The sequence below is a fragment of the Triticum urartu genome, chromosome 3A, assembly GCF_056163025.1.
Source record: "Triticum urartu cultivar PI428250 chromosome 3A, HENAU_Tu73, whole genome shotgun sequence".
In the NCBI taxonomy this organism is placed as follows: domain Eukaryota; kingdom Viridiplantae; phylum Streptophyta; class Magnoliopsida; order Poales; family Poaceae; genus Triticum; species Triticum urartu.
In genome coordinates this window covers 712,428,124-712,453,912 of record NC_141875.1, presented here as the reverse complement: position 1 = coordinate 712,453,912, position 25,789 = coordinate 712,428,124, and the positions used below count along the sequence as shown (strand labels likewise).

The window sequence follows — 25,789 nt, the reverse complement described above, 5'->3', positions numbered from 1 at the left end:
GAGAGAATGGAGAGATGATTCATGCCGTTTTTTTCAATATTGGAATTTGTACATATATATGTCCCAGAACTTTATTCGTGTCATATTTTCAAGGACAATGCCATATGCTACTGTATTATGTGCGTATAGTGTTCAGGAGTCATCAGTTCCTGGCAGGCTTGACCTGCACCTTGATATGCATGGTGGAGTTGTAGTGCACCACGTCCGGCTGCACCGTCTGCATCGAGAACACCTCCGACTGCAGGTAGCATGACCCGTCGCCGGCGTCCGGGCCGTAGTAGAACTGCGCCGCCGCGCAGGCGCAGTCGTCCAGGCACGCCTTCTTGCACGCCTCCTCGCTTACCCTCTCCACGGCGCGCATGCTCGTGCCGTGGTCGTTGAAGTAGGCCGTGCCCGGCAGCGACACCAGCCGGTGCTGCGTGCGTGGCCGCCGCGACGGGCGGCACGACGTTGGAGGCGGCGTGGTCGGGACGCAGCCGCGGTTGGGCCTCCGGAAGTCCACCGGCCGGAAGTTGGCCGCGTCGGGGCAGCTGCACTGCGTGTCGGCCGTGCACACGCCGTACGCGCCGCACGCTGTCGGGAATGCGCAGCCGCCATCCGGGAAGAGGCGCAGCACGTCGAACACCGGCGCCCAGCCCGAGCGCCACTCGTAGATCCGGAGGTGGCCGTCGTGCTCCAGCCGCATGTACTGCACCGTGCCGGCGCCGACGGTGGGCAGCTCCATGGCTGCCAGAGGCGGGGCTCCGGGCCGGGCGGACACCGTGAGGCTGCCATTGGTGTACGTTGCGTAGGCGCCGGGTGAGGTCTCGCTGAGGCCGAGCTGGTAGTAGCGCTGAGGCGGCGCGGCGTTGACGTAGGCGCTCAGGCCGTCATCGCCGACGGCGAGGTAGAGCCGGCCATCGCGCCAGTCCGCGGCCGACACGTTGGCGGTGAGCCGAGCGCCGTGCTTCAGCGACTGCCCGACGAGGAGCGCGTTCGTGGGGTGGTCGAACGACTGCCACACCGTGGCGTTGCGCCCGTCGAATAGCACCAGGTTTCCGTCGCTGCCGATGCGCGCCCCGGCGACGGACCGGCCCTTGGTGCCGGCAGACCAGACGACCGCGCCGTTACTGGACCTGAGCACGAGGTCGCCCTCCGGCGTGAGCTCCGTGGTGGCGCCCTCCCGGACGGGGCTGCCGCGGTTTGCCGACCAGACGACCTGCGGGACGCCGGCCGTGACGTAAGTCATGCCCGCGCCGCTGTTGCAGTACACGACGGCGACGCCGAGCAGGAACTCCGTGCACGGGGCCGCGGCGCCGTCGCCACGGGGGCGGCTGGCGGTGCAGAAGAAGCCGAAGGCGTAGGAGGGGCCGAGGCCCGCCGGGTTGAGCCGCAGCAGGGCCGCGCGCGCCACGGAGCCGTCGGTGTAGACGACGTGGTGCGGCAGGGCGGCGTCCGTGTTGGCCCAGGTCGTGGCCAGCCTCGCCGCCGGGTAGTCGAACGGCTGCGCGCGCGCTCCGCCGGCTTCCACGAGGCAGCAGATCAGCGCGATGATCGTAGCACGGTGCATCATCATGGGCTGTGTCTTACCGATTTGTGAATATTGTGATGTGGTATGGGAGCACTGTGGTGCAAGAACGTTCGACGGAGCGTGCTTTTATACAAGCGATTGGTGTGTGGTGCAGAATTGGCACGCACATTGGATGGGAAAGACGAAAGAATAATGGTGGCGTCCAGCCCGGCGTGGAAGTCGTCGCGGGATGGCGCCGCCGCCGCCGCCACTGCCGTCGGTTCACGACTCTTCTGCGCGTCGTCAACGCGTTGCCGGTGGCCAGCTCCGTGCCCGCCGTACGTATGTACTCATGTGCATATCTGGTACCCCCTCCAGTCTTATTTACATCTAGATACATTCTCTTTTATTCATTTTAATGACAAGTATTTCCGGATGAAGGGAGTACGTGATTTTGTTAGTAGTAATACTAATTTCCGCACTCGTTCCTTGGTTGTATATGGAAATGGCTAGAAATCAGTCAGCTGACTTTTTCATTTATGGTCAGTCGATTTATTAGCCATTGGATGCAAAAGCAAAGGCCTACAGTGCTTCTTTAACCTCCATCTCTTTGAGCCGCCAGCCACCGCCGGCCGAACCGTCGGCCAACCGCCGCCCGCGCCGCCTCTTCTCCTCGCCCTCCCCGAAACCACTCCCCACCGTCGGTCCTCCGCCGCCCCAGCCATCCCTCTAGGCCTCCCATGTCGAGCTTTTTCTCCGGCGAATCCCCACGCCACCGCGCCCCACCACCGCCGGCGACCACCACCCCCACCCTGGGTAGCCTCTCCGGCAAGCACCCCCTCCTCGCTGCGCGGCTGGTTCTTTCTTCCCTCCGGCGAAGTCGATGAACTGATCAAGGGAGTCTGCTGGCTAGGGCTCTTCTGTGTGCATACAACGAAGCCGTTTAGTCACACTGACCTCTTGTGACAGATGAGGAACGCGTGGGCATCAGCACAAGGTGTGAATTTCAATATTAAAGGCCCAAAGCTTTTCCTGGTGCAGTGTCATTGTCTTGGTGATTGGAAGAGGATCATGGGGGGTGGTCCATGGATCTTCCGCAATTCTGCACCTGTTATCATACAAGAGTATGATGGTTTTACTGATGTGTCTGAGTACAAGTTGAACAAGATACCGCTTTGGGCAAGGGTGAAGGGGCTGCCGGATGATTTAACAACGAAGAAGAAGCTGGCAGAGAAGGTGGCAGCAAAGGTGGGTGAGCCACCGTTCATCGTCATTGTCAATGAAGGAAAAAAATTAATCCGGCAAGCACCTTGAGGGTCAGAGTCTATGTGGATGTTAATAAACCTCTGGTCTGGTTTGTGCCAATAACACTCAAGGGGAGCAAAAGGTATCCGGTGTTTTATGACAAGTTGCCTGATTTTTGTTACTTTTGTGGCCTGATGGGGCACATAGTGGAGGAGTGTGGTGATGGCATACATGATCCTGGATCGTGTGAATGGGGGGGAGTGTCTTCTGTGGAGTAACGAGACGTCCAGGTTTGCAGATGTTGGGAGGGGAAGCATGGAAGGAGGAGGTAGAGGTAGTAGAACAGGTGGAAGAGGTACTAGGGGGAGGCAAGGAAGAGGAGGTCCGGTCGGAGGGAAAGATGGGGTAGCTGGTGGCACAAAATGGAGCTGACTCAGATTTCATACCCGATGGTCAGTACCTGCTGGAAACCAACAGAACTGCTCGTAAACGGCTTGTGTCAGTGGATAGCACTGACAACGTTCGTGGGCAAGCTTTACCAAATTTGGCGAGGAAAGTGGCTGGCACAGTTTTGTTTTTGGAGAATGGGGCGGTGAACAATAGTTCAGGGGCGGCAGTATCTACCCCAGAGAAAGATCTGGTGGTGAAGAGGAGAAGGCGGGAGGGAGAGACTATGGTTGAAGACTTGGATGTGACAACTCAAGCGGCCTCCATTGAGGAGGACCGCCGAGCCCAATGAGGACCCTTTGCTGAAACTGCCGCGGAATTGGCAATCCCGCGACGGTTCGTGAGCTCCGCGATCTCGTGGAGGCGTGTGCGCCGATGGTACTCTGTATTGTTGAAACACAAATTGCAAAGTACCGGGTGGAAGGCTTGGATGGTAGTTTAGGGTTTACTGGTAGTTTTGGTGTTGCGAGTAGTTTAGGGTTTACTGGTAGTTTTGGTGTTGCGAGTAGCGGACGTAGTGGATGTTTATGCATGTACTAGAAGGATGATGTTGATCTTGAAATAAAGAGCTTTTCTCAGTATCATATAGATTCAGTTGTGAAAGAACCGGGTAAAGATATGTGGCACCTATCATGCTTCTACGGTGTAGCGAACAAAATACTGGCATCTTCCTCCTCGGCACTCCGGTGCAGGTGGCCACAACTGCTCCACGCCATTCTTCGAAGAACGATGCCATGCTCGGCTGCATGCATCCAGCGCCTGCCCATTTGGACTCAGGAGGTGTCGAGGTTGTCGGTGTGGCCATAATACCTTGCGTGCGTGGAAAGACAAGGTGAGCATGCATTGAGTTAGAAGAGACTGGAAGATGATCCGGGTGAGGTAGGTATCATATTATAGGGGCTAGGTATGTATTTTATGTTTGTTATAAGATTTTCAGTATTGGTCTTGTTTGATAGGTATAGTCGCATGGAGCTAAAAAGTTAGGACATGTGAGGCGGACTTGTTGGCGAACCTAAGGGATTCGTCGCATAAAGTCAACAAGTATAATTTTGGTCTTGTTTGGGATATATGTTGCCACTTGGAGCTGAAACGTTTGAATAGTTGTATATATCAAACCTTCCATTCGAATCACCCCTATAGAGGCACTGTCGGACATGAGTTGTGCTTTAGGGGCTACGAGGCAATGCCAAACACGGGGATGGGCAATTTTTCTGTTAGGGGCTACAACGCCTCACACGCCACTGTGGGTTGCAGGTTGCCGGTCCGACCTCTGAGGTGGCGGCGGAGGAGGAGCTACACCAAGAGTTCGTCCGAGGGGGATTTCCTCCTCCTGTCGCACTCAACCCGGCATGGAGGCGGACTAAAGCGCCAAGGCATTAATAATTGAAGCATGATGGCCCTGGCCAACTCAAAAAATGCCTCGACAAAAAAATACTGGCATCTTCCTATTCGGCACTCCCGTGCAGGTGGCCACAACTGCTCCATGCCATTCTTCAAAGAACGATGCCATGCTCGGCTGCATGCATCCAGCGCCTGCCCGTTCGGACTCGGGAGGTGTCGGGGTTGTCGGTGTGGTCATAATAGCTTGCGTGCGTGGAAATACAAGGCAAGCATGCATTGAGTTAGAAGAGACTGGAAGATGACGCGGGCGAGGTAGGTATCATATTATAGGGGGTAGGTATGTATTTTATGTTTGTTATAAGATTTTCAATATTGGTCTTGTTCGATAGGTATAGTTGCATGGAGCTAAAAAGTTAGGACATGTGAGGCGGACTTGTTGGCGACCCTAAGGGATTCCACGCATAAAGTCAACAAGTACAATTTTGGTCTTGTTTGAGATATATGTTGCCACTTGGAGCTGAAAAGTTTGAATAGTTGTATACATCAAACCTTCCATTCAAATCACCCTTGTAGAGGCATTGTCAGACATGAGTTGTGCTTTAGGGGCTACGAGGCAATGCCAAACACAGGGACGGGCAAGTTTTCTGTTATGGGCTATGACGCCTCACACGCCACTACGGGTTGCAGGTTGCCGGTCCAACCACTGAGGTGGCAGCGGAGGAGGAGCTACACCAAGAGGTCGTTCGAGGGGGATTTCCTCCTCCTGTCGCACTCAATCCGGCATGAAGGCGGACTAAAGCACCAAGGCATTGATAATCAAAGAATGATGGCCCTGGCCAACTCAAAAAATGCCTTGACAACAAAATATTGGCATCTTCCTCCTTGGCACTCTCGTGCAGGCGGCCACAACCGCTCCACGCCACTCTTCAAAGAACGATGCCATGCTCGGCTGCATGCATCCAGCGCCTGCCCATTCCGACTCGGGAGGTGTCAGGGTTGTCGGCGTGGTCATAATACCTTGCGTGCGTGGAAAGACAAGCCGAGCATGCAGATGATTCTCATTCTCACATTTTAAAAATCAAAAATATATTTCTGAATTACTCCGAAGACTTTACAGATGATGCCCTCGCAACCCTGCTAGTTTAGTTTAGTTTCAAAAATAAGAAAAGAGATTCGTACATCATTTTCCAGACTGCCACATATATATATCTACAGGCCTACGAACACTTATTCCTTGCCCTTATGCCGAGACGAGCACAAGTAACAAAGCCATCACGGCGGCGGTCAGCCGCGCCGCGGCTGCGTCGGGGGCCATAGACTCGGCGGCGGTTGTGTTGGTGGTGACCGCCGTGGCGCGCGACTCGGCGACTACCTGTACGGTGAAGTTGCAGGGTGGCCGTGACACGTCCTTGTCGGTGACGAGGGCGAGGCCCTGGAAGTCGCACGCCAATGGCACCTGCCCCTGCGCCTGGTAGTAGGCGTTGAACGCGTAGGAGGCGTTCCCGGCGGCGTCCAGCGCGCCGCAGCTGCAGGCGTAGCCGAGGGGCGTGCAGTCGGCGCGCGAGCATGCGTAGGCCACGTTCTCCGCGACCGCCGTCGTGTTGGTGGCGTTGGGGCTCAGCACGCACCACCGCCGCGGCAGGTACTGCACGCCCCTAGCCCCCGCCGGCATGACCGGCCGCCCGTTGCCACGGAGGTCCAGCGGGAACTTTGGGCGGCCGTCGAACGTGAAGATGCCCCAGTGCCGCTCGAAGTTGCCCGGGGCGACGCTCTTGGCGTCCTCGTCCATGAGCCCGAAGAGGTAGACCTCGATGCGGGCGTGCGGGCGTAGGGGCGTGCCCTGCCGCGCCGCCAGCCGCTTGAGCAGCCCGGTGTAGAACCTCTCCGCGTAGGGCACGGTGGCGTGCTTGTCGCCGTCCGTCGGCCAGCCGACCTCGCCGATCACCACCGGCAGGCTCCCGAAGCCGATCTTGTCGAGCGCGGAGACGAGCGTGTCGAAGTTGGCGTCGAACACGTTGGTGTAGTTGATGCCGTTGTCGATGACGGGCGTGGGAGGCGCGCCGTCGAAGAAGGCGTAGTCGATGGGGAAGTTGTCGTTGCCGTAGAGGCTGAGGAACGGGTAGATGTTGACGCTGAAGGGCGCGCCGCTGTGGTTGAGGAAGCCGACCATGTCGGTGATGACGGCGGCGACGTCGTCCCGGAACTTCCCCGCCGACGGGACGGGGTTGCTGGCCGGAGAGTCGTAGACGTCGGCGTTCACCGGGACCGTGGCCTTGATGGCCGCCCCGTGACCGGCCTCGTCGAGCGCGCGCTGGATGTTCTTGAGCGCCGGCACGGTGACGTTGTCGTAGGTGCCGTTGTACGCCGTGAGGAACGGCTCGTTCCCGATCGCCACGAATCTGACGGATGGATCAACAACCAGTAGATCAGATCAGTTGCGAGAAAGACGGACGAAAATGACGAAGTAACTGCAAGCCCCGCACGTACTTGATGTTGACGCCCCCGTGGTAGTCGTACTTGGTGACGTTCACCTTGACCCATTCCTTGGCCCGGCGGTAGTCGGCGGCCACGGCGGCGAGCATGTCGTTGGGCACGGCGATCATGGTCTCGATGCCGGTCCCGGCAAGCCCCATCATGGTGGTCTCGTCGGCGTCGAAGATCTTCACCTTCTTGAACCCGTTGTCCTTGAGCAGCTGGGCCATCACCTTGGGCGGCAGCCGGCGCGTGGCCATGGTGCCCCAGTTCACGCCGAGCCCCTCCACCGGCGCCCCCGCCACCGCGGCCGCCAGCACCACCGCCACCACCGCCGCGCAGCACGCCATTGCTCTGCTCGGTCGAGGATCGCCAGGAAACGCCGCGCGCGATTAATAGAGGAACGAAACCAACCGAGATCCGACACGTACGTACCGCGCGGGTGTACGTGCCACCGGAATAAATTGGGCAACTTTCCGAGCGACCGATCTATAGCTGGTGGGTCGAACAACCGCAAACTTTTTGGATCTCTATCGGCCGGCCGGCCGGCCGGCCGGGCTGCTACGGCCGGGGAAAAGCAAATGGAGAGCGGCGCGGCTGGGACAATCAATGGCGACGCCACGATAGAGTACTACGGCGAGGAGGTAACCACCGGCCGTCTAGATCGGAAGAGGTGGCGGTTAATTTGTCCTCTATAAATCGGACGTGGGAACGAACGACCCCAACTGAACTGGAGACGCCCTGGGGGATGTGGGAACCGCGCGAGAAATATATCTCGCTCAACACGAGATGGAAGCAGGTCTTGACTGAAGGATTTCCTCCGCGCTGCAGTACCCGCCCAGCCCATATTCATGCATTCTCGTCACTCGCTCGCTGTTGCTTCGCTGGTTCATTGTTTGCTTCGGTTTTAGACATCGGCCGAACCCGAGAGGAGATTCGAACCTAGTCCAACTTTGATTTAACAAAGCCATCAATCGACCAAGATTACATCGATCGGCCACTTACAAGCAACAGGAAAAAAAGAAGTAAAGCAAGACTCAACATCAGGCGGTCGATACAAGGTGCAAAACACGATAGTGCACAAACCAAGACCATACAAGCAACTACCAAGATGAAGTGACTCAATAGCAAAAAACCACCACATTTGCGGCTAGGTTTGCAGGAAACCACCAACTCGTTAATCCGTTGCAGAAAACACCGGAAAATTTGCTAAGTCGTTACAAAAAAAGCACTGATTGGTAAGTGGGGCCGTATTGTAAGGAGCTTAACTGGCAAAAAATTAGCACACACCCCTAGATATTTACAGAAAAGGCAATCAGGCCCCCGGTGTGGACAACCGCGGCGCACTGGCCTTGCCATCTAGTACGCACGTCGACGCCCTCGTCGGCGTAGGAGACGACCACGGCCGTAGCAGATGACGAGGAGGCGGCCGGGGTGCGCGCATTTCCGAGGCGTTGGCCTGCCAGTGCTGCAGCGACGGTGGCGGTCGGGTCAGCGACATGGAGCACGCGTCAGGAGCCGAAGCAGAGGAGCAGCACCCTCTTCCTCCGATGTGGTCAACGGAGGGTTTGGAGGGGGAGGCGACAAGATGAGTCCACCTGCTCGACTTCCCGTCGCCCTCATCCACGAAGGAGGACGAGCTTGATCCAGAGGCCACTCCGGCGCTTGTGCAGCTGCGGCATCCTGATGTGCCCGTCAGTGCCGTAGCAAAACCTGATCACATTACAAAATCTAATATTTTGATGATGGGTACAATGGCACTTAAAATACCGTCACCAGAACCAGAGCCCGAAGAAGTCAAGCCTAATTTTCATACGCCAAGCTGGATAATTGTCGGTGCTATTTCGGTCTAGGTCACATGAGGTTTACGTGCAGAAGCGTTTTAAATCCAAGGTGCTATAGTACGGTTAAGGTATATTTTGGTTCCTAGTGATCAGCGTGGCCGGATAGTTAATTAGTAAATTCTTGGTTGTTAGGTAAAGGAACTTTTCCTTAGGCGTGAGATTTAGAGGAGTCGTAGTAGTACTAGGAGTCTTGTTCGGTTTATGGTTAGAAAGAGAGTCCGTATCAGTTTTGTTTTGCTCGTGGGCCGGTTTGATCGGATGTGTGATGCCTATATAAAAGGCTGGCTACGGCCGATGTAAAGGGCAGATTTTTGTATTAGTCGTGAGTTCAATAAAACTACAGAAAACGTCCCATGTCGGGGGACATCAAATATCTTTGTTGCTGATCCGAAGGGATTTTGTTGCTGCTGCGTGTGGAGTCGATCAAATCTACTCGACACAAGTTTCTGATCTTACGGTCTTGCATCTTTGCTCGACCGGAATTTCTTGTTCCTGCTGCTAGTACCGTGAAAGATCGGGCCGTCGACGACTCGCCATCTAGTCGAGTCTCCATCAAGTGGTATCAGAGCTAAGGTTATTCACGGTACTGTGTTGATCAAGATGTCAACCTCGGTCAACAAAGGTGATGAGGTTGCTGCTGATTCTGAGGAAATAGTACGTCCAGTGTATGCGGATGATATTCCGCAAAATATTCGAGATGGTTTTGACCACACATGCAACTACATCAAGTAATGTCATGATGCGCTCGGTAAAAGGATAGATGTCCTAATCATTCGGTTTGATGGTTTGGCGGACATCATCAATATGCCGGCGACGAATTTTGCCCCACCACAGACTGCTCCGGCGGCTCCACTGCATTATGCACCACCTGCTCGCGACGGACATGCCGGCGTGCATGATCGCCGTTTGGCGGCACAACCTCATGCTGGAGATGATGGTTTCGATGATGGCGTTGACCAGGCAGGGTATGCGCCACGACCACGACACTATGAGCCTCGTACTGAAACTTCCGTTCGTGGTGGAGTGCATGACCGAGTTGGTCAAGCTGTGCGTGTGCCTGTGGATGATGGAATTGGGCGCATAAAAATTTCAATCCCTTCGTTCTCCGGCAAGTGCGAACCAGAAGGCTATTTAGAGTGGGAGATGCGTGTGGATCAAATTTTTGATGCCCATCATTATAGCGAGGAGAAGAAAGTTCAACTTGCTGGCATTGAGTTTACCGGTTACGCGCTAATATGGTGGAATCAATTTTGCCGTTCAAGACATCGCCCGACGACTTGGCGAGGGATGAAAGAGTTCATGAGGCGACGTTTTGTTCCTGAGCATTATAAAAGAGATATGTACAACAAGTTGTAGCGGCTCTCTCAAGGTAATATGAGTGTTGATGAATATTACAAGGAGATGGAATTGCTTATGATACGTACAGGGACAACGGAGGATCCGGAGGCGACCATGGCACGTTTCTTTAACGGGCTAAATATCGAGGTGCAGGATCGTGTTGAGATGGTGGTCTACTGCAACATACAAGATCTTGTGCACCAAGCTGTGCCTGCGGAACAACAGATTAAGCGGCGCCAAATCAGCACAGTTCCCAGTAACACTTTGAACATATGGTGACGCTCGCAGCATAAGAGTGAGGATGTCGTTCCTAGCTCCAGGACGACAACATCAAATCGTTCTCATGGTTCCGTGCAAAAGGATGCTTCAAAATCAGGACTGTCGAGGGTTGATTCTAATGTGCAGTCGATCGGACGCACTAGTGACATAGAGTGTTTCAAGTGTGGTGGAAGGGGACATATGAAGCGTGAATGTCCTAATGAGAAAAGAGTGTTGCTCACAAAAGATGGATATGCATCCGCTAGTGATGAAGAGGTAGTTTCTGACAATTCTAGTGAAAAATCCGAGGATGCTAAAAATGTGGTTGCGTGTTTTGAAGCTGCCGAATCATATCCATCATTGATGGTGCAGCGAGTGCAAGGAGATCACATTGAGGATAAGGGACAGCGTTGGAATATTTTTCAAACTCAATGCAAAATCAACAAAACCAATTATAAGTTGATCATAGATGGAGGAAGCTACACTAATGCGGTAAGCAAGGACTTGGTGGATGCTTTAGCTTTGCCTACTTAGAAGCACCCACAACCGCATTGTGTCGAATGGTTATATCAGTCGGGCAAACTGAAAGTTACTCACAAGGTGCGTGTCAATTTTTTGGTTGGCGGTTATACCGATACAATAATCTGTAATATTCTACCAATGGATGCATGCCAGTTGTTATTGGGGAGGCCATGGCAATATGACCATCGTGCTACGCATGAGGGAAGGTCTAACCGTTATTGTTTTTGGGACTCTGGAAGGCGACATGTGTTACAGCCGATGTTCGCTAGTGCTATCAAGAACGATGTCTGTAAGGTCCCCAAAGCTACCACGAAACCGATGACGGCTTCGCTCCAAGAGAGAGGGGATGATGTAGCCAATAGTGCTAACTCAATTACTGAAGCTCAGTCTGCTATTTGGAAGAAGGAGAACTTGGACCAATGTACTTCGATGCAACACCTTTTAATTGGTTCTATGTTGCTCCAGGTTCCTCCACCCCAGCCAGAAGTGAAACCAAATTTTAGGACTCCACCAAAAAGGCTCTGATCCATTCTGAAGAAAGAAGAAATATGCAAGTTTCTTTAGTACGTAGTTGTAGAGTCCAAAGGTTACATGCATGGCCTTTATTTTTTTATGTTTTTTTAGTCAGCTATTAGTTACGTGAGCAATCTGAGTCTAGCTAGGATCCAACATGATCAACGGTGCCGGATATTTAATTAGTTAAAACCCGGCTTAGTTTAAATAGGAGATAGAGTCCGTGTGAATAAAGCTAGCTTGTATGTCGGTTTGGCCTGCTTATATAACGGGCACGTCCCGACCGTGTACGAGGTCAGTTTTTTGGGTTATCGTGAGATTTGTTTCGGTTGTGAGTTTCAATAAACAGAAAAAGTTTCATGTCGGGGGACACCCAATATTGTCTTTGTTGCTGATCCGTGTAGATTTTGTTGCTGCTGCGCGTGGAGTTGATCTAGTCTATTCAACGGTAGTTTTTGATCTTACGGTCTTGCATCTTTGCTCGACCGGAATTTCTTGTGCTGCTACCAGTATCGTGAAAGATCGGACCGACGAACGACTTGCATCTAGTCGAGTCTTTATCAAGTGGTATCAGAGCCAATGGATGCATGTCACTTGTTGGGAAGACCATGGCAATATGACCGTCGTGCCACACACGAGGGTTGGTCGAACACTTACTCCTTTTGGGATGTCGGAAGACGTCGTGTGCTCCAGTCTATGTTTGTGGAAGAAATCAAGGTGGATACAAATATTTCCTTGAAGAAGAAGAAGGTCAGTAAAATTGTTGCAAAACCGAGGACGGTTTTGATTCAAGGAGGGGATGATGTGCCCGTCAGTGCCGTAGCAAAACCTGATCATATTACAAATTCTAATATTTTGATGATGGGTACAATGGCACTTAAAATACCGTCATCAGAACCAGAGCCTGAAGAAGTCAAGCCTAATTTTCGTACGCCAAGCTGGATAATTGTCGGTGCTATTTCAGTCCAGGTCACATGAGGTTTACGTGCAGAAGCGTTTTAAATCCAAAGTGCTATAGTACGGTTAAGGTATATTTTGGTTCCTAGTGATCAGCGTGGCCGGATAGTTAATTAGTAAATTCTTGGTTGTTAGGTAAAGGAACTTTTCCTTAGGCGTGAGATTTAGAGGAGTCGTAGTAGTACTAGGAGTCCTGTTCGGTTTATGGTTAGGAAGAGAGTCCGTATCAGTTTTGCTTTGCTCGTGGGCCGGTTTGATCGGATGTGTGATGCCTATATAAAAGGCTGGCTACGGCCGATGTAAAGGGCAGATTTTTGTATTAGTCGTGAGTTCAAAAACGTCCCATGTCGGGGGACATCAAATATCTTTGTTACTGATCCGAAGGGATTTTGTTGCTGCTGCGTGTGGAGTCGATCAAATCTACTGGACACAAGTTTCTGATCTTACGTTCTTGCATCTTTGCTCGACCGGAATTTCTTGTTCCTACTGCTAGTACCGTAAAAGATCGGGCCGTCGACGACTCGCCATCTAGTCGAGTCTCCATCACGTCCACACGAGGCGCAGCCACTTGAGGGTCCTGGCCGGCTCCTCCTTGTTGCTTCCGCTGGAGCCCGCGGCTGACGACGCGCCGCCGTTCATCTCCTGGCGGGCCGCCCCTGTGTGTGGGGGTGTCGAGGGCAGCGGCGAGATCGCAGGGGATGAGCGACTGCGCAGCATGAGCTCGCCCGGCACCGACAGGTCCTCTTCGAAGCGCGCAAACCAGCTGCACTCCTCCTCCTCCCTCATCCTCCCGGCCCGGAGCAGAGCGGCGGCGGATGGCAGCAGCGCGGCGGTGGCGCGTAGTGGATAGGGCATTGGTGTTCCACCGGGGAGGATCTGATTGCTTTTGTTTTTTAGATCTAGGGGCGTATGTGCTAATTTTTTGCTAAGTCAATTCCTTACAATCCGGCCCCACTTGTCAGAAAATGATTGAACGGGCCAAATCACCCGATCAGTGCTTTTTACAACGACTTAACAAATTTTTCAATGTTTTCTGCAACGGATTAACGAGTTGGTGGTTTTCTACAAACCTAACCACAAATGTGCTGGTTTCTTGCAATTGACTCAGATGAAGCTGAAGAACTGAGCTTGATGGATCCGTCGAGGTCTTCGGCCACCAAAGAGCCAGCACCAGGCAACCACCGAGCCTGTGGAAAACAACAATTTAAAAGGAGAAGGCCCAAGTCCACTTCTTCATGATGAACAACCTGGGCACAATGACATATGTCTTTGTCGCCGTAGAAGGCCACAACCTCCTCGTCCCGAATCAGAAGGGCGTCGCACCGTCGGCAGGCGAAATGGTTCCCCAAGAACCCGAATTCACATATGGCCACCATGTGTACCATGGGAGCGGCTGCAACAGACCACATTTAGCTCCACAAGAAACAGTCGTTGCCATGACACATCCACGAAAGAGAAGCGCGTCTTCAGGATAGGAACACGAAACAAATCAACATGACGAGAAGTTGATGAAGAGAAATGCCGCCACAGCAGGAACCAACACATCTCAACACGACATCCACCTAATGATCCAAGGACGGCGCCTTCAGAAAGGGGTACGGTGCCATAGCGCCACCATCGTCCTGAAGAAGGACCAAAGTTTTCACCTAGATGCAGGGAAGGATGGGTGGGGGTGGGATACCTCAACGAGGCCTCCAAGAAGTGGTTCGACGCTGCAGCGTCGTTGTCGTTGTGGTTGCCGCCGGCGGCAGCCATAGGTTTCCCTTGGTCCTAGGAACCCCACCGCCAAAACGACGACCACTAGGGCCACACCGGAGCCTAGATCGAACGGGAGAGGGTGAGGAGGATGGGGTTGGTCGATTTAGATCTGGCGGGCGACCGATGAAAGGAAGTTCGGCCACCGCGAGCTCCATCCACCGGACCTCGCCGCCCAAGCAAGTCGAGGAGACCAGCCGAGCACCCGCCGCCGCAGTGACAGCGCGCCCACCTTGGCCGGGGCCGCTACCCCGACACGCCATGCCCTTCGTGTGAGGCAGAAGCAGCAAGCCTCGCCGCCACCTTCCTTGGTGCCGTGCGGGCTTGCCGGTGGTTTCTCTGGTGGTGTCGAGGTCAGGGGAGAGGCCGGCGGCAGACTTTGGAGCCACCCAAGTCGCCCCGAGGGAGCAACGCGGGGGCAACTTGGATAGTGTATACTATCTGAAACATATGATAAAAATGTTTTATTAATAAAGCGGGCAAGTGTACACTATCTGAAATATTGACCATGTTTCAACGTGCTTTTGCCATCGGTTTTGTATCGTATTTTTCTGTCTTCGTTTTCTTTTGTTTTTTTTCTTCAGCACTTCATTTTTTTCGTTATATTTTGGGTTTCTTTGTTTTTCACCGGTTTCCATTGTTTTTATTTTTTTGCTTCGTTATAACTTAGTTTTCTTTGTTTCTTTCTCGGTTTTCATCCTTCTCCTTTTAGTTTTTTTATCGGTTTTCATTGCTTATCTTTTTTTAACACATGTCCACTTTTTTTAGTGCAGAATATCTATTTTTTTCGTGTACACGTGAAATATATTTTTGTAAACGTCAAACATTTTTCAAATACACGATGTACATTTTCCTTTCAATACATGTTTGAACACTTTATTAATACATGGTCAATATTTATCAACTATACGTTGAAATATTACTGTTGAGCGACATGGTTTTTCTTACATTTGTATAAACAAGCTTGTAAATGTCAGAAACAATCTTTTGAAACGGGGCAATATTTCTTCAAAAAATCATGTACTTTTTTTACTGGTAAGTAACATTTTTTATACTACACTACTTTTTTTTACATTGTATGCATTTTTAAAAATTCACAAATAATTATTTTAACTGTCATATTTTCTTACAGTTGTATGCAAGTCTTTGTAAATGTCAGGATTTTGTTTTTTGAAACGGGGGAACATTTCTGTCATGTAATTTTTTTTAATGGTATGAAACATTTTTCATATCCTACACAACTTATTATTTACATCGTGTATGCGTTTTTCTTAAAACAAATTCACTTAAATTTTCTTTGAAGGACATGAACATTTCTTTACATTTGTATAAACATTTCTTTAAATCTCGCAAAAAAATTTGAAACAGGGGAACATATGTTCAAAATTTCATGTTCTTTTGTTAATGTTACGAAACAGTTTTTATACTACACAATTTTTTTACATTGTATACACATTCGAAAGAACACATATATATTTTGAAACCCAGAGACAATTTTTCATTTTTACGAACATTTTTTTTGAAACCTATCAACATTTCCTAAATTTGAGCTCACATTATTTATACCGTGTTAGGATTTTTCAAATTCATGGTTTTAATTTTCGAAAGTAAAATATTCTCTAATTATATTTATTTCAAATATAAGTAAAAAGATAATATAAATAATAAAAACGAAATTAGCATGACATCAGATCGACGACTCACGTCCCTACTGGACCGGCACCGGCAGCTTGCAGCATGCTCGCGGAGAAGGCAGCAGTCTGCCTCGCTATAAGCGAGACATAGGCGCGCCCTATCTCGCCTGCAACGAGAGACAAGCTGGCCACTGGCACGAGGTTAGCATGCTGGCCCAAAACTGTAGCTCCACTGAGGCCCCGATTGGATTGCTTGATCATTCCTATACCTGTAAATTTTCACACTTGTATCTTAACAGTCTCCAACTAAATACCCGACAGCGAAGTAGGAGTTGTATTTTTAAATCGGATGGGCTGCAGGGTGTATCAGATACCAGCCCATTACAGGTGTATTTGTGGAAACCAGTGTAATTATTACGCCGCTGAAACGACGGTCCAAGCGCGTGGTCAGCCGTCCACGGTTTCTTTTACGGGGGTTTATTTTACATGTGTATATCAGCTAGAAAACGAGATTCCAAGCGCGGCCTGAGTTGTTTTGGCAAGATTCCATGGTCCGGTTTGGATCGGTGTTAGAAGGTTGTGTACGTTTCTTTCGATGTGTTTTTCTTATCGGTTTTCTATGTTTTTCTATTTTTATATCCTTCTTTTTTCCTTTTATTTTCTGAAACACATGTCAAAATTTTTAAACACATGTTGTAAATTTTTCATATACATGCGGACCATTCCATGGGTACATGTTGAACATTTTTTGAACACAGGATAAACATTTTATTCAAGCATGTTTGAAATTTTTTTTTGGTACGTGCAAAACATTTTTCAATGCATGTTGAACAATTTATGAATGGTATAAAATATTTTTTAAGTGTAGACCCTTTTTGTTTTACCGTATAAACATTTTTTGAAAGGATAAATTTTTTTTAAAATTGCGTCAACAGTTTTTACAATACATAAAAATTTGCTATAAATGTGATGAATAATTTTTGAAAGCGTGAACACTATTTTTTAATGGTATGAGATATTTTTTATTATATGAACATTCTTTTTTTACATTAGGTAAAAAATTAAAACAACACCGAAACATTTTTTTTGCAACACATGTACCTTTTTTAAATGTAAAACATTTGTTAGTGCTATGAACATTTTTTTAAGTAGTGCAAACATGACTTTATGTTGCATAGACATTTTTTAAATGTGCAATGAGCATTTTCAAAATTTGAGTAAATTATTATTTGGAGTATACGTATTTAGAATATTGCAAAAATATAAACAAAACAAAATGAAAATATAAACAACTCCTGGATATGAACCACCGAGAGGCCATGCTGCAGGTCTATGCACCTCATTCAATCGTTGTCTTGCAAAGCCTTGTCCAGCTCGCAGTTCTTGGTGTTGGAAAGCTAAAAAATTCCTAGGGCAATGTCCTTGGGCTTACATCCTTGCAGCCATGTCGCAAAAGCTCGTCGTCTCGCCATCCCCGATAGGGATGTTGGTGACGTCAAAAGATCTTAATCCTGTTCATGACATGGAGTCTCAAAGTCCATCCACACCCTGCGCTGCCTCTTGTAAGCGAACCAAAGCCACCGAAGACATCGAGCGCACGAAAGCATAGCAAGGTCGAGTTCACATCCTTCTAGAAGCTCGGGGAAGAAGATGACAAGGTGTATAGGGAGAGGTTGTATTAGAAACTGGTGTAAAATATGCTTTTATATTATGGGACGGAGGGGTAGCTTGTACTCCCTCCGTTCCCAAGTATTTGTCTTTGTAGTCATTTTAAATTGACTATAACATATGGATGTATGTAGACATATTTTAGAGTGTGAATTCACTCGTTTGGAAACCGGCTGAGTGCTGAGCGCTCGGTATGTCCGTCGCTGGCTAGCTGGGCCCCACTGTACAGCCGGAGCCACAGTTAATATCGTGGCGAGCCGGCGAGATTTGGCAAGTTTTTTTACTTTATTTATTTGTTTGGACACCTTTGGCAAGTTGTTACCACACCAACCTGTGGTGAGCAGCCTACAGCTACAGAAGAAGTGGTCACCTCACCTGTCGGTAGCTGCCGCATTGATTCAAGGAGCAAAAACACACACACACACAGAGACAGATCGCGCCATTATATGCGCCAGCGTCCGTCGACGGACTTGGCCGAGCGGAGCTACCATCTCAGTCAACGCCAACACAGCACAGACACTCGCTCGCTCGATCGATCGACAGGGGATAGCTCCTCGCATGGCGGACGGGGACGAGCATGAGCATGGCGCGCCGGGCCGGCTGGAGAGCATCCTGACGGACTCGTCGGCGCCGCTGGCGGGGCGCGTGTGGGCGGCGGGGGCGATCGAGCTCGGCATGCTCTTGCGGCTGGCGGCGCCGGCGGTGGTCATGTACATGATCAACTACCTCATGTCCATGTCCACGCAGATCTTCTCCGGCCACCTCGGGAGCCTGGAGCTCGCCGCCGCCTCCCTCGGCAACACCGGCGTCCAGATGTTCGCCTACGGCCTCATGGTACGTATGCGCGCACTGACTCCCCTCCGTCTCGTCTCCAAATCATTCGCCACTCGCTGTTTTCATCTCAAAAAGTTACTCCTCCATTCTTAAATAGATGACTCATAACTTTATACTAACTTTAATACCTATTTTGGAACGGAGGAAGTATCTGTGTAACCACACTCTGCATTTTGGTTTAGATCCAAAATGTTGTGTGTTCAATGAACATGCCTGCCATTGTTGGACCGAAAGAGTAGTATATATTTCCGATGCTTCAGAGTAGAATAGACCGAGATGCTCGATTAACCACTCATCAACGGGCGCTGATTTGACCAGGAGTGTTGGACATATACAATAGTACCGCTACCTCAGTCGTTGCTGTTCTTAATTACCCACAGCTTATTAGATCGAAATGCTCGATCAACCTGTCACTTTTGGGAAGCATTGATTTGAACCAAAAGAGCACGTAGTATATTTCACGTTTGCTCATTGATTGATGACAAGAACCAAGCTCGTGTGTCATGGGGTCGATTTGTTTACGGTTGCGTATAGTCGATGGATTGCAACGGCGATCGACTCGGGACAGAAATTGACTTGTTGAGTCGCGCCGGCTCCTATAGGCCACTTGTATACTTAGGAAACTTCCCGTGTGATTTGGAATATTCATTTTCCCTATAAATATTGTCTCAATCACACTTGGTTGCACTAGACATGATGTCATGTATGATCAATTTGCTACCAACTGAGAATCTTGACTCAGGACCATGTGCGCAATTTGGCCCCAAATCCTCTACATCGAAACAGGGCCGAGCAAGGAAAATCAGGGGCATGTCCGAAACTACCTCACTAGAATATGATCATTGCCATATAAATTCATACTCTCTAAGTTCATTATTTGCCTAAGCCATATAGCCCTCCGCAATGATTCTACCATCAAGCTAAAAAAATGATTCTACCATCGAAAAGTTGATAATTCTTAACACACACAAAGTTACTAAGGTAGCCAAGTTTTACTTGAGAGGGAGATACTAAGTTAGCCAGCTAGGTAATGAGGTCCAGTGTATGACAAAAAAAATACTACCGAGAAGGAAAGGCTCCATGGCTCTCAACCTGAACTGGCCTATGTGTGGATCGGTGTTGTCGCGCAGCCCTGATCAAAAGATATTTCATATTTGTCACTCTCTATGACCAAAATGTCGAGAAAACACACCTAGTCACATGAGATGGACCACGCCAATTACTTGGTAAGGTCCTAGTCTATTTTTTCCTATTTCAGGAAGGTTCTACAAGATTTTGTCCCGGTATTTTCTTTTTTCCATTGTTTTCACTACCTGCTTTTTCTTTTTTAATACCTTTGTTTAATGTCCACAGTTTATAGAAATATTGCTAAAATTGAAAAAAAAATGTTTTTTTGTAAATATTCAAATATTTTTTGAAACAAAATCACAAATTTAAGAACTTTCACAAAGTAAAATATTCACATTTTTCTAATTATTATTTTTTATTAAAAATTAATCTCATAATTTCAATAAGTTACTCACTAAAAAAAGGATTTTGGGAAACCAAAATGGGAAACTGAGTGAAAAATACTTAAACAAAGAAAAAACAGAATAATATATATCGATACAACAATGAGCGTAAAGTGGGCCGGCCCAGTCCTTGCTGTTGCTATGCGATTAGCTGAAATATTGTTGCAACACACGTCAACTAGGTGACACTCTGTTGTAACACACTTCAAGTTGGAGCTCCCCTCATCAAGCGCTTCCAGAAGGGTGCGACTATTTCTCGCTTTTAGTGAGACGATAGAAGTGCTTGCATCAGCCAAGCCTGTGGTGGGCTGGCTCAATAGAAGCTTCAAATGTTCCATCGTTTTTTCTTTCGGGCCTGATACAACTTTTTTCTTATTCTTTTCTTACTTGAATTTATATACCAAAAATCTTCTAAATATTTACCGCTATGGTAAAATTTCTTTACTTAGTTTATGGAAATGTTCACCGCACATTGCAAATGTTTCTGGTATGTAAGATTGTTGTCGGAATTTTTAAAAAAAGTTTGTATAATTCAAAAATATGTTCATGATATTTAAAAACTGTTTACATATTTCAAAATATGTACATTACATTTTTATAAAATGTTCATTAAAATTAAAAAAAATCATGTAATTTGTAAAAGTTCAAACTTCTAATAATTCTTCGAATGAAAATATTTTCATGTCTGTTAAAAATTCAATGTATATATTTTTTCTTTTTTTACAACATATAAAATATTATTGTGCCATGAAATATGCTAGTGTTTAAACAATTTTTGCATTTTTAGAAAACATTCTTAATTTTTTGGAAAAAATAATGTGTTTTTTGAAAATTTCACCTTGTATTTAAAAACATTCAATATGCATTTGGAATTTTTTTGACATTTATTTGGATAATTCAACATCTATTTGAAATATTTCCATTGGGTATCTGAAAATGTGCAATCTGTATATGAAAAAAGTAAATTAGTACATAAACAGCAAAGATGAATATAAAAAAATCTGAAAAAAGGTCTTAAAAGATAATAGAGAAAAACACAGGGAAAAAACACACTGCGCCTTTTCAAAACCGGGCGGAAGGTTCCACAAACTGGTGCATCTTCCCAAAACCGATCACTACCACCTCATTGGTTGGGCCCACTTCATCGATCCTCTAGGCAAGCTCAGCTTCTGTCTATCTGCTATGGGCGGAACTGAATTGATAGAAAAGAAAAAACAGTATATTTTTTAATCTCATATATGTGGGGTGACGAACAAATAATCTCCAAAAATCCATTTTCTTAATGTTTTCACCTGGAAATCTCTGACACCGGGTATATCACCCCCTTGAATGCTTAAGGTTGACATCTCGAATTTCATGTGCTTTTGGTTCCTGGTTAGGACGTTCACTCCTTTTTTTGCGGGCAGACATTCACCCCTTTTGACACCTTGCGTCTGAGAATTTCTTCATAATCGATGATATGCGATTATACATAATGGTACATGCTACACTCCTAGATCATCCTCGCCACCTCCGCCGTGCCGTTCTCCCCACCGTCTAGATATTAGGTAGGCTCAAATTATAAGAAAATTCCTCCTAGATGCTACTCTAACGATGCCAAGACCCATATAACAAATTCATGGGCTTTTCCCACTTGTTCAAGAGGTTTTCTTCAATATTTAATATCCAAAAAAGAATTGAATGTCTTTGTATTATTTAGAGTCTGCTAGCACGTATGCTCGTGCGTTGCAACAACAGATAAAATAGTATGCATTTAAAGTTAGTGAGAATTATCTGTGCAAGCAAAACCCTGTGTGCACACGAAAAAGGAAAATTTAACTTCTCGGTTTCACCGCGTCTGAAGAAATCAATCCGTTATTTTTCCATTCGAATTTTTCCATTCATTGATTGAGGGCATTTAAGAGTTTTGTTACATCATCGTATGCTAGAGAAGGCCTAGGAGTTATTCAATCTACTCTTCTTTTCAATCGAGGGGATTTTAAGGTATGAAGTTTCTAAATAGAGAAAATTCCTTATTTGACATTGTCTTAAAATCTTGTTCCTTATTTGACACTGGAAAAGTTTTTCTTCCCTATTTGACAGTAATCCTAAATTTTATTCCCTATACGACACTTCCATCCATTTTGAGCCTAAATGACACCTCAAAAGACAATTTTGCCCCTCATGCGCTATGTGTATGCGCGCGTGTGTGCTGTTGTGTGTGTGGGTCCATGCGCACATGTGTGCTGCTGCTGCATGTGTGTGTGCATGTTTGCTGCTGCGTGTGTACGCGCGCGCGCGTGTGTGTGCTGTTGCGTGCTTGCGTGTGTGTTGCTGCTGCGTGTGTGTATGTGTGTGTGCTGCGTGCGTGTGTGTTGCTGCGTGTGTGTGTGTGTGCACGTGCGCGTGCATGTTGTTGCGTGTGTGTGCGCGTGCGTGTGTGTTGGTGCATGTGTATGTGTTGCTGCATGTGTGCTCCTGCCCTCGCACTGATGCTGCGTGTGTGCGCTATTGCCCCCTACACACATACCACATGAGGGGCAAAAGAGTCTTTTTAGGTGTCATTTAGATTTAAAATGGACGAAAATGTCATATAGGAAATAAAATTTAGAACTTGTGTCAAATAAGGAAGAAAAACTTTTTCAATGTCAAATAAGGAAGCAGATTTTTAAATTTTGTCAAATAAGGAATTTTCTCTTCTGAATATCCTAGGACACATGAACAATTTTTTAAATCCTGAATAGTTTTTTGGAAATTATATACACTTTTGGAAAAAATGCGAACAGAATATGACAGGGAACATCTTTTAAAATTCACAAATATTTTTTGAAAAGACCAACTTTTTTAGAAAAACATGAACATTATTTGAATTTGTGAGATTTTTAAAAAACGGGAACATGTGTTGAAAATTCATAAGATTTTTAGAAAATGTGTATCTTTTATACACGAACATTATTTTTAATTTTGAAAATTTCACTAAAACATTACTATTTTCAAATTTGGTGCATTTTTTGAATTTCATTTCTTTTTAGAAATCCTGAACAATTTTGGAAACAACATTTTTTAAGAAAAAATGAGCAACGTTTTGCAGGTTCCGGATGTTTTTCAAAATAGAAACCAAACTGTGGAATTCCAAACATTTTCCACAATTTGTTTTTTTCATTCTGAACATTTTTGGGAATTTTTAATTTACGAAATAAATATTGAAATAAAAATAAACTGGAAAGGGAAAAAAGAGATTGGTAAAAGAGAATAAAAATAGAAGTAAAGCACAAAAAAAATTTGGCCTGCCCATTATTGGTTGTCCTGTGCGAAACTTCAACTATTTATCGCCCCATGCGGCAAATAGAGTTTACCCAGTTGTATGGGCAGAAAAATAAGCGAGTGACGCACGCACGAAAATTCTTTTTCTAGCAGACAAGCGCATAAGAATTTAGTACCATCTCGGATAGAAAAAAAATATTTTCGACAGTGAACGGATGAAAAAATTGGTGAAACACACCTTGCTTTATTATTTTTTTGATTTGATTTGATTTGAATTTTGAATTTGAACTTCGCACCTTACTTTATTAGTAGGTATAGATATAGATAGATTATTTATTTATTTTCCTTAGTTTCGAAATATTGATTTTAAAAGGTATGTTTGACTGTCTAATCGCAATTTATCACACTCATAAGACATTACATTCTGCAGCTGGGCATGGGTAGCGCAGTGGAGACCCTGTGCGGACAAGCCTTCGGTGCGCACAAGTACGACATGCTCGGAACCTACCTCCAACGCTCCGCCGTGCTCCTCTGCTGCACCGGCATACCGCTCGCCGCGATCTACGCCTTCTCGGAGCCACTCCTCGTGCTATTAGGACAGTCACCGGAGATCGCCCACGCCGCGTCCATCTTCGTCTACGGCCTCATCCCTCAGATCTTCGCGTACGCCATCAACTTCCCGATCCAGAAGTTCATGCAGGCGCAGAGCATCGTCCTGCCCAGCGCCTACATCTCCACGGGCACGCTCGTGCTGCACTTGCTGCTCAGCTGGGTCGTCGTCTACAAGGCCGGCCTCGGCCTGCTCGGCGCCTCGCTGGTGCTCAGCCTGAGCTGGTGGATCATCGTCGCGGCGCAGTTCGCGTACATCGCCGTGAGCCCGACCTGCCGGGAGACGTGGACCGGGTTCACCTGGCAGGCCTTCTCCGGCTTGCCGGCCTTCCTCAAGCTCTCCGCCGCGTCTGCTGTCATGTTGTGCCTGGAGACGTGGTACTTTCAGATCCTGGTGCTCATTGCTGGCTTGCTCCCCAACCCTGAGATTGCTCTGGATTCCCTTTCTGTGTGGTGAGTACCATTCATCCATAATTCTTGCTGTTGTTTTGTGCCTCTGCCTAGTAATTAACCCGCGATTTGTGCAGCATGACAATCTCCGGTTGGGTGTTCATGATCTCAGTAGGTTTCAACGCCGCCGCAAGGTTCGCGACTCTAAGCTGAATGACTTGACAACATTATCATTGCATACTGACATCTTGGAAAATAGTAGTACTCTAATTAACGAATTGATATGTTTTCACTTCAGTGTAAGAGTTAGCAATGAGCTTGGTGCCGGCAACCCCAGGTCAGCATTTTTCTCAGTGTGGGTCGTCACTTCGCTCTGTGCAGCCATCTCTGTTGTCTTTGCCATTGTGATGCTCTGCCTACGCAACCACATCAGCTACTTGTTCACAGAGAGTGAAATAGTTTCCGACGCGGTGGCGGATCTCTGCCCGCTCCTCGCCATCACACTCATTCTCAATGGCATACAACCTGTACTATCAGGTGAAGTTTCTGTACACCAACATGTGCTATCTTGATTCTTGACTAGTCCATTAGTACTCCCTCCGTTCCTAAATATAAGTCTTTGTAGAGATTTCACTATGAACCACATACGGATGTATATAGATGCATTTTAGAGTATAGATTAACTCATTTTGCTCCATATGTAGTCCATAATGGAATCCCTACAAAGACTTATATTTAGAAACGGAGGGAGTACAACATTTCAGAAAATGTTTATGTCAACCGCATTATTCAAACAACATGTCACTGAACTTTATTAACATGCATACAAATATCAGGTGTTGCTGTTGGATGTGGATGGCAACAATTTGTTGCATACGTGAACATTGGTTGTTACTACATCGTAGGCGTACCCCTTGGAATTGTTCTCGGTTTTGTCTTCAACCTCGGCGTAAAGGTGATAGATTTATCCTTGCACTATATATATTTGGTGACGACAAAATCTTTACTTCTGTGTTCTAACTTGTGTTTGGTGATGACATCGTATGCCTGCTTGCAGGGCATTTGGGGTGGCATGATTGGAGGAACGACTATGCAGACGGCCATTCTATTGTGGGTCACCATCAGAACCGATTGGAGCAAAGAGGTACCCCTTTCACTAAACATATAGACCAGAAAGTTGAGACAAACATTTCCGTTATTTTTCACAAAAGTGTTGATGTTGAAAATGGAGTTAAATTATGTGAGGTCCGGAGATTCATTCTACCTACCTCTATCGCCATAGCTTGCATAGTTGTTATAAATTTAACATCCAGACCTCTTGTTTGCTCACCACTGTGCCTTCTATCGCATGATTCAGAACCTTCTTAGGAGTATATATGGACGATGCAAATTGTTAAAAATATTCATTGATAAAGATACACTACGTAAATGTACTTGTTTTATTTGACCTTCAGGTTGAGGAAGCGCATAAAAGATTGAACAAGTGGGATGATACCAAGAAACAGCCCCTCCTTACGGCGGCCACGGATAATAGCTAATTAGTGGTCCAGAGTAGGTCTACATTTCTTGTTTAACAATCGAGAATCGAGCTGGCTTTGAGATTCACCATCAGTATGGGGAATTAATTTGGAAGGCAGAATTCATGTGTCTTGATTATTGTGTTGTAGAACCATTCATCAAGATTTCAGACATGCTTCATAATGACATGAGGTGGGCATA

General features: G+C 47.4%; 3 protein-coding genes across 3 annotated transcripts; 1 reads left to right on the top strand and 2 right to left on the bottom strand.

Annotated features, from left to right (window-relative positions):
- On the bottom strand, positions 1-1,621 carry LOC125549381 (EP1-like glycoprotein 4). Its single transcript, XM_048712811.2, has one exon. The coding sequence runs from the start codon at positions 1,553-1,555 to the stop codon at positions 143-145; it is 1,413 nt and encodes a 470-aa protein (XP_048568768.1). The 5' UTR covers positions 1,556-1,621; the 3' UTR covers positions 1-142.
- Positions 1,622-5,574: 3,953 nt separating this feature from the next.
- LOC125549380 (glucan endo-1,3-beta-glucosidase 8-like) lies at positions 5,575-7,699 on the bottom strand. The gene is made up of 2 exons (XM_087514201.1): positions 7,010-7,699; positions 5,575-6,921 (listed from the first exon to the last, which is right to left on the bottom strand). Exons 1-2 carry the CDS (start codon positions 7,342-7,344, stop codon positions 5,763-5,765), a joined length of 1,494 nt encoding a protein of 497 aa, XP_087370327.1. The 5' UTR covers positions 7,345-7,699; the 3' UTR covers positions 5,575-5,762.
- Positions 7,700-17,870: 10,171 nt separating this feature from the next.
- LOC125549378 (protein DETOXIFICATION 40) lies at positions 17,871-25,789 on the top strand. Its single transcript, XM_048712810.2, has 7 exons — positions 17,871-18,317; positions 23,502-24,133; positions 24,208-24,264; positions 24,369-24,607; positions 24,907-25,025; positions 25,128-25,214; positions 25,525-25,789. Exons 1-7 carry the CDS (start codon positions 18,042-18,044, stop codon positions 25,606-25,608), a joined length of 1,494 nt encoding a protein of 497 aa, XP_048568767.2. The 5' UTR covers positions 17,871-18,041; the 3' UTR covers positions 25,609-25,789.